Source organism: Bufo gargarizans, chromosome 1 (assembly GCF_014858855.1).
Source record: "Bufo gargarizans isolate SCDJY-AF-19 chromosome 1, ASM1485885v1, whole genome shotgun sequence".
Taxonomy (NCBI): domain Eukaryota; kingdom Metazoa; phylum Chordata; class Amphibia; order Anura; family Bufonidae; genus Bufo; species Bufo gargarizans.
The window spans coordinates 504,922,456-504,931,250 of record NC_058080.1 but is presented as its reverse complement, the minus strand read 5'-3'; the positions used below and the strand labels follow the sequence as shown (position 1 = coordinate 504,931,250).

The window sequence follows — 8,795 nt, the reverse complement described above, 5'->3', positions numbered from 1 at the left end:
ACGTTGCGGACGTGTGAATGGAGCCTTAAGAATCTAAAGATCCGACTTAGTTAGAGACTCATTCGATTCTTTGAGTTAAAAGAACCGCGAGTCACTAGAACAGTTTACACTGAGGCTGTCGGCTGATGCTTTTGCAGCAGTGATAAGATTAAGGGACAGGAGCAAAGTGATAAGAGAAGTGACAGATGACTGTGAAGACCACGCGATCTGTTGCTCAGAAGCCATGAGATTGTAAGGCTACTTTCACACTAGCGGCAGGACGGATCCGACAGGCTGTTCACCCTGTCGGATCCGTCCTGCCGTTATTTCACCGGACCGCCGCTCCGTCCTCATTGACTATAATGGGGACGGGGGCAGAGCTCCGGCGCAGCACGGCAGTGCATGGCGAAAGGCCGCCGGACTAAAAGTACTGCATGTCAAACTTTTTAGTCCGGCGGCCTCTCACCGCGAACTGCCATACTGCGCCGGAGCTCCACCCCCGTCCCTATTATAGTCAAAGGGGACGGAGCGGCAGCAGGACGGATCCGACAGGTTGACCATCAGGTTTATTAGAAAATCGTGCACAAATTGCACACTAGTTATTTTCCTGAGTGATGTCTGTGTGGACTGTGGGGACTATTTTATCATCAGCCAGTGTTACTGTTATCACCTTATCACATACAGTTTTCCCTGTGCATTCACTTAGCTGTACTGCTGTCAGACTGCTGTCACTGTGGGTAACAATGCATTGCATGCACAACAGACAACAATGCCCACCACACAGCTCCTGAGTGACTGAGTCCTCCTGTCCGCTTCCCTTCATTCCTGACTCACTCAGTCAGACCTCAGACAATGTACCAAGAGCCGACTCAGCGAGTCAGCAAGTGAATCGAAGCATCCGCGCATGCGCACCACCTAAGCTCTTCAGTCAGTAGACTCAGCAAATGAACCGAAGATCCGATTCATGAATCAGTTCATTTGAATGAGCTGATTCAAATGAACCGATTGATCTAAAAGATCCGAACTTCCTATCTCTATTCCTTGCCCGACCCCCCCCCCCCCGCTCCGCTGATTCGCGTATTATACCTGGTATACCGGCTCCGGCGCTGTCGCTGTCCGATGCCTGCTGCCGCTGTCCGCTGCCTGCTCCCGCTGTCTGCTGCCGCCTCATGCCGTGACGCCGCCTTCAGATTAGCGCGCCGCAGCCTGCCTGCCTGCCTGCTGCAAGCAGCGTTCTGGTGTCCGCCTCCATAGCAGAATGGAGGCGGAACGGAGCCAAACGGATGCATTCTGAACGGATCCTTATCCATTCTGAATGCATTGGGGCAAAACTGGTCTGTTTGGGGCCGCTTGTGAGATCCCTGAAACAGATCTCATAGGCGGACCCAGAAATGGCAGTGTGAGAGTAGCTTATGCCGCATACTGAGCGGAGCTATTTCAAAGGCTCCAAATTATTTATTTTCATATTGATCCTTATGTTGTCTACTTGGCTAAGCAGCTCTATGTTGTGTGGTCTTTGCTCGGGGGTAAAATGCAAAGCTGTTTTCTGGATTATCCCACAGGGCCAGGATCCTCCATCACTTATTGTTATTAACCCCTCCCTTGCCAGCCCACACAGCCCTATTTAGCTTTGTGTTCTGCTTTGAAAAAAAAATTTAGGCCGGGGTGGGGGGTGTTATTGTGCATATTGTGTTTGGGATCCATTTAACAAGTTTGACCAGTTGGGTTTGAGAGTGGTTGAGTGTCATCCACAGATCCCCCATAAAAGTGTCATCCACAGATCCCCCATAAAAGTGTCATCCACAGATCCCCCACAACAGCGTGTCATCCACAGATCCCCCATAACAGTCTTCGTCATCCACAGATCCCCCATAACAGTGTGTCATCCACATAGCCCCATAACAGTGTTCGTCATCCACAGATCCCCCATAACAGTGTGTCATCCACAGATCCCCCATAACAGTGTGTCATCCACAGATCCCCCATAAAAGTGTCATCCACAGATCCCCCATAACAGTGTGTCATCCACAGATCCCCCATAACAGTCTTCGTTATCCACAGATCCCCCATAACAGTGTTCGTCATCCACAGATCCCCCATAACAGTGTGTCATCCATATATCCCCATAACAGTGTGTCATCCACAGATTCCCCCCATAACAGTGTGTCATCCACAGATGCCCCCCATAACAGTGTGTCATCCACAGATTCCCCCCATAACAGTGTGTCATCCACAGATTCCCCCCATAACAGTGTGTCATCCACAGATTCCCCCCATAACAGTGTGTCATCCACAGATTCCCCCATAACAGTGTGTCATCCACAGATTCCCCCCATAACAGTAAGTCCTCCACAGATCCCCCCATAACACTGTAACAGTAAACCTTGTGCTTTTAAGGTGTTTTTTCTTAAATGTGCCAGGGGAAGATTGCTAGGGCAGATAAGAACAGGTAGTGTATTTAGTGTTAGTGTAGGATCCTGCTTAAAAGAGTCTACCTTGTCGTGGTAGCAGGCTTCATATTATTTGGTCAAAAAATAATTCCTTACTGAAATAGCTGATTATCATTTTTTACTGTCTTTGTAGTTGTAAAAAAATAATGAAATTGGGGGTAGGTCCTTGGGGGTGGAGGGGAGGTGGAGTCAGGGTGGATTCTAAAGGGGCGGGGTAAAAGGGGGGGCCTAGGCCTTGAGCTGTGTAAGGGGCCCCAAAATTTCTGATGGCAGCCCTGGTCACAGAACAGATTTGGCTTGGAACTACTCAGAAGGCTATTGTTCTTGTGGCCCCTCATCTTCACCCTTTTACCCCTATATGGGCATCTGAACACTGCAGGGGATTCACCAGATTGATGTTTTCTGGAGAAGCCTCTGTTTGGTGACTCACAAGGGTCAAAAGACACTGGTGGGGAGCGACAAGGGCTCAGGGAAAAACCATGGTCACGAACAATCCAAGGTTAGGGCAGGCAGAGATTGTACAATCAGGAAAACAGGTCTTAGGTCAGATGGGTGGCTCAGGGTCAAGAGTCAGGCAGAGAAGAGTCAAATCTGGTAAACAGACAGAGGTCAGGCATGGGAAATCAAAACAAAATTTAGTGCACTTTTGCAGAGAACTAGCAATCAAGAATACTTATTGCTCAGGCACCCTCCTACAGGAAAAGGTGCCTTAAATACCCTGGAAAGGCTCAGCCATAGACTGGCAGATTAGGACACAAGTGTACTGTGTCAGCCCAGTAGGCAGGGAAAACACACTTACACAGTGAGCCCTAACTTGCACCCAACCTGCTGTTCCTGACTACTTGCAGAGCAAGCCCTAAGTGACAAGTCCACACTGGTCGACTGTCCCTATGCTGGTAAGTGCAGGGAATCAAACCAAGCACCCATGCTAAATACTGCAGGGGCCTGTTCACACATCTGGAACCCAGAACAGACAAACACACAGAGAAAGGTCTTGCAGGAAAAGGTCAAAGCTGGGAGGTCAATTCAGTACCAAATCACAGAGCAGAGAGAGAGAGATCCAAGTCAAGCCGAAGTTAAATCCAATAGCAAAAATCCAAACAGCAAAATAGCAACTGGAGCACATCAAGGAAAACCTACAACTGGAAAGGGTGTATTGCGAGCAGGGGTTTAAACAGAGCGCTGAGTCCCTGGATCAGACAATAGTCATCACACAGCACACAGATCAGCTGAGCAATCATCCCACTGCTAGTCTCCTGTAGCACACGTCCGCTGTGGGGAGAAAGCATTGCGTCCAGTTGCTAATGACGTTGTCGCATTACCAGGGGGAGTGGCTTAGCTGCGTGTCTCTCCTGGTGCAGTTGCGCCAAAGCTAGAGATCTCACTGCTGGAGCCCGGACAGGTACGTTTGTGACATACTGACTCTTTAAGAGCTGGAGGCAGTGCAGGCAAGGAACAGGCCTCAGCCTATGGGGTGCGATAGAGCATCTCTACTCCGGTGGGAGTGCCTGCCGGGAAGGAGCAGAGAGATGCCAGCAGGCTGGGTGAACTGAACAGGGGGCAGGTGAGCAATATGTTGCCATGCCTCCCAGGAGAAGGGAGAGGACAGTAGGCACAAACCACTGGAGTTACACCCCTTTATTCAGACCAAATGCAAATGCAGGCTGCTCACCTAATGTTTTCACATGGAGGGCACAACAACCTGTAATGCAGTGTATGGGGTATGGAGAATAATCAGCTGCTGCACGCTATACCTCCAGTGACAGATCTGGAACTAACAGTGGGTAAGGAAAAAAACTAGATCAGTAGTGGTGCTGCAAGAACTCATCCAGGATGAATTGATGACAGTAAAGAACGCAATGTAATACAATGTATTATGGGATGGATCCCTTCATCAGTTTGCACACACCATACTACAACAATGATACACACAGTTTAAAAAGGCACTTTGGCGTTAAAATTCTTCCGAAGGCAGAGCAGACAGGTAAGAAGTGCCCCTATCTAGTGATTGACATAGCAAGAAAAATAATACCATGTCACATAAAAAAAAATTATAATAAAAAATCAAGTGGATGTTTCTCCTCTCAGCATATAATAATACACTTCTTAAAATACATATTTAAAACATTATAAACATTATGATGCTGCCTAATGAGATAATAAATAAAACAATGGATAATAAGTAATAGAAAAAAACAGATCTTATTGGTATAAATAAATAAAACAGCTTAGATGAAATTGATGTTAATGGGATGAATTTGTTAAAAATAAGGGGGTGATAAAACTTATGTTACTCGCATGTATTTGGACTATCTAGTTGATATTCTAGGATATGGGGACTGTACAAAAAAATGGCCACAGGGTGGCAGTAGGACACCTGAAACAAAACCAGATACTTAATTTAGTGGCCAAATAGATTATGGATAGTGATCTCATGAAGGCCATGGGCTGAATTGACTGTAATTTGTAGATCCAAAACACTTTGCGTTTTCTCAGCACCTCAGAATATGGTCTATTGGAATAATAGTGATGCAGTTTGAATTTCCATCGTGGTGAATAACACTGTGTGAATAACATACAATTCATAATTAATTTTTTCACTTCAAACATCCCATTAACATAAATTTTATTTAAGTTGTTTTATTTATTTACTCATTTTTATTTATTCTATTAAGATCTAGTTTAGTGTCTAATCTTTCTAATGTTTTTAAAATGTGTTTTAATAAGTGTAATATTATATGCTGAGAGGGGATAATTCCACTAGAATTTATTTTGACTATACATTTTTTATGTGATATGCACAGCCAATAGGTGGGGCATTTCTTACCTATTCATCCTCCCTTGGGAAGAATTTTATCAAAATGACTTTTTTAAACTGTATATCATTGTTGTATTATGGTGTGCCTGACCTGACGAAGGGATCTTTCCGTTCCCAAAACTAGTTGTCCCATCACCAATAAAGTGTTCTTTACTTTTATCAATTCATCCTTAATGAGTTTTTGCAGTGCCACTACTGATCCCGTTTTTCCTTACCTTTTACACACTTCAGATGTTCAGCTACTCACCTCCTGCCGTTCCTGTTCTTTCCTGTGCTCCTGGGTGCTGCTACACACAACTTTCTGCTGTTGCTGTTATGCAGTATTATGTTTGTCTGCTGCTTCGCCTGATATTAGAGGACAGCATAGGAACAGGGAGAGGAAAGTCAAGGGGATACTTCTGGGAGTCCAGGAGATCTCTCTTTCACCAGGAGTCTCCTGGACATTCTAAGACTGTTGACAAGTGAAGGAAAAGTAAAGGGTGGTGTCTCTTTGTAAACATCACAATAATGCCATGCAATGCGATAGCAGTATGAACGGACCATATAGGGCATTCCAGCTGTGGTGAAACTACGACTCCCAGCATGCTCCGTTCATTTCTATGGAGTTCAGCTAAGCAAGTGTACATCTTTGGAGTCGTAGATTTACCACGGCTGGAGTGCCAGAGGTTAGCCAGCACAGACCTAGGGTCTTTACTATTGTCACCAGTTTGAGTATGTAGAATAGATATTGGGATATATTTATATACCAGTATATTAGACAGTAGAAATAAAGACAATTGAAAAAAATACCGTATATACTCGAGTATAAGCCGAGGCCCCTAATTTTACCCCCAAAAAATGGGAAAAATTATTGACTCGAGTATAAGACTAGGGTGGGAAATGCAGCAGCTACTGGTAAATTTCAAAAATAAAAATAGATACCGTACCAATAAAATTACATTAATTGAGGCATCAGTAGGTTAAAGGTTTTTGAATATTTATTTCAAAGAAAAACAATATGGTATCAACAATAACTTTAACAGTACAAAAACCAACTAAAGCGAATATTCGATTTTTGGGAAAATACCAGTTCATGCGAATTTTTATGCGAAAATTTGAGAATTTTCGCAATCAAGACCTAGACTCGAGTATAAGACGAGGGGGCTTTTTGAGCACAAAAATATGTGCCAAAAAACTCGTCTTATACTCGAGTATATACGGTAAGCCAAAGATTGAACTACATAAATATGGCTTTTTGAGTACATTTTATTAAGTATACAATACAATTTAAGATATATTAGATGTGATATTTGATATATGACAATCTGTACAATAGATTTATAACTATTAGTGAATGGCATAAATAACAAATGAAAGCTATGGTGTGTTTTGACTGTTTTCCTTTCAAAATGTATTATCTGAATAGACAGAAATTAACTATCAGGGGCGTACCCTGGTGCAAAAGGGCCTCCTCACAGTAAATCTTACTGTACAGACCCTAATTAGCTATACAGCATTTATATATACAGGGCCTCATAACATTCAGACAAATAGTATTAAACAAATCCAGGTCAAGTGCAGTAAAGCTTAATGTCTTATGGTCTAGGGCAGTGAGGGGGTTAATGTCAGCATTCCTGGAGTAATGAAGGTGTTAATTTGTGTATGCCTGTGGGTCTAGGGCGATGAAAGGACAGTGAATGGGTTAATGTCAGTGTACCCTGTGTTCTAGGACCACGAGTGGGTTAATTGCAGGATCCCTAGCAGTCTTGGACAATGAAAGGGTTAATGTAAGGATCTCTGGTGGTCTAGGGCAGTGAATGGGTTAATGTCAGTAATGTCTGCTTGAAATCTATTTGTGTTGTCTTTATCTGCCTTCCTCTTTACAACTCTTTCTTTCTCCTAATAAGCGTTTATGCAGCATAGCAGGGCCTGGCACAAAGGGTACACTCCTGGCATTGGCCCAGCATTTTTTAGTTGCACTCCTTGTGGAAAATTATTAAAACTAGCCTTGTTGCCTTGCTACCAATCACAGCACAACCATCATCTCTTATGGAAGCTGCATTGGTTGCCAAAGACAACACCGTTTTTGGATTAGACAGTGTTGTTAACTGGCACATTGTTTTGATGAAAAATGTAATTCTTCAACCATAGTTTGCATAGTTCATCGATTTTACACATTTTTGGTGTACGCTCTTCAAAGCCTTCTTGAATTCTCTGTTTCTAAGGCTATATATGAGGGGATTTAGGAGTGGAGTGATAACAGAATAAAACAAAGATATGATTTTATCCTTGCTTGAGAAGTATGAAGCTCTTGGGCGAACATACATGAAGATAACCGTCCCATAAAATATTATGACCACTGTTAGGTGGGCAGCACATGTGGAAAAGGCCTTCTGGCGACCAAGACTGGATGGAATTTGGAGTATAGTTTTAATTATGTAGGAATATGAGACAGTTGTAAATATAAGTGACATCAGCACAACTACCCAAGCGAATGAAAAGAAAACGGTCTCGCTGGTGGATGTGTCTGAACAGGAAAGTTTTACCAAGGGAATATAATCACAGAAAAAATGATCTATGAGATTGGGTCCACAGAAATTCAGCAAGGCTGTTGGGATTGTCAATGTCCAACCAGTAGAGAAGCCACTCATCCAGGAGCCAATGCATAAGTAAAGGCAGACCTGGCTGTTCATCATTGTTGCATATTGTAAAGGGAAACAGATTGCAAGATATCGGTCATAGGCCATAACAGTTAATAAAAATAATTCTGTAGGGCCTACAGAATGTACAAAGCACAGTTGGGCGAGACAACCAGAATGTGAAATGACTTTGTTTTGTGTGATGAGATAACTAAGTGTTTTAGGTATGACGGCAGTTGAACACCAGGTATCCAGTACTGCAAAGTTACTGAGGAAGAAATACATAGGAATATGAAGATGAGCATTTAGGCTGACCACTGTGATTATGAGAAGATTGGCCAGCAGTGTTAGGATGTAAATGACCAAGAAGACACAAAAGTAAAATAGCTGCATCTCGAAAGTGCCAGAAAATCCCAAAAGAATAAAGAATGTTACTTCAGTTTCATTCCAACGTGAAAGAGTCATTTTAAAAGAGTCCATCTGTGAAGAGAAGATGTAATAGGAAGAAATGTTAGGTGTTAGATTTCGGGGTGATAGTTTAGACAACATATCTATTAATGAGTCTCAATCTTGTAAAAATGGATGCCCTTTTTCCTGTTGCAGTTCTATCTGTATTACCACAGGCATCATTCCTCTATTTTGGGATTATTTCTGTCTTATATAAACATTTGCATTATCCTTCTACTTGGACATCACTGTGAGCACTCTATTTGCACTGACATATATGTGCACATACAGTAATTACCACTCCCCTCACATTATCTCTGTACTATGACTATATTGTGCATTTTCCCTGTACGTTTAACCACTTCCCGACCGCCCATTGACTGTAAACTTCCTGGGCGGTCGGGTTTCTCTCTGATCGGACGTTTCTAAGTGTCTTTTCAGAGATAGCAGCTGCATGCTAATTATGCAGATGCTGAGCCAGGG

The 8,795-nt window shown here is 43.2% G+C and overlaps 1 protein-coding gene across 1 annotated transcript; it reads right to left on the bottom strand.

Moving 5' to 3' along the window:
* Positions 1 to 7,367: 7,367 nt before the first annotated feature.
* Positions 7,368 to 8,330, bottom strand: LOC122928420 (olfactory receptor 6F1-like). Its single transcript, XM_044281229.1, has one exon. The coding sequence runs from the start codon at positions 8,328 to 8,330 to the stop codon at positions 7,368 to 7,370; it is 963 nt and encodes a 320-aa protein (XP_044137164.1).
* Between the last annotated feature and the right edge of the window lie 465 nt (positions 8,331 to 8,795).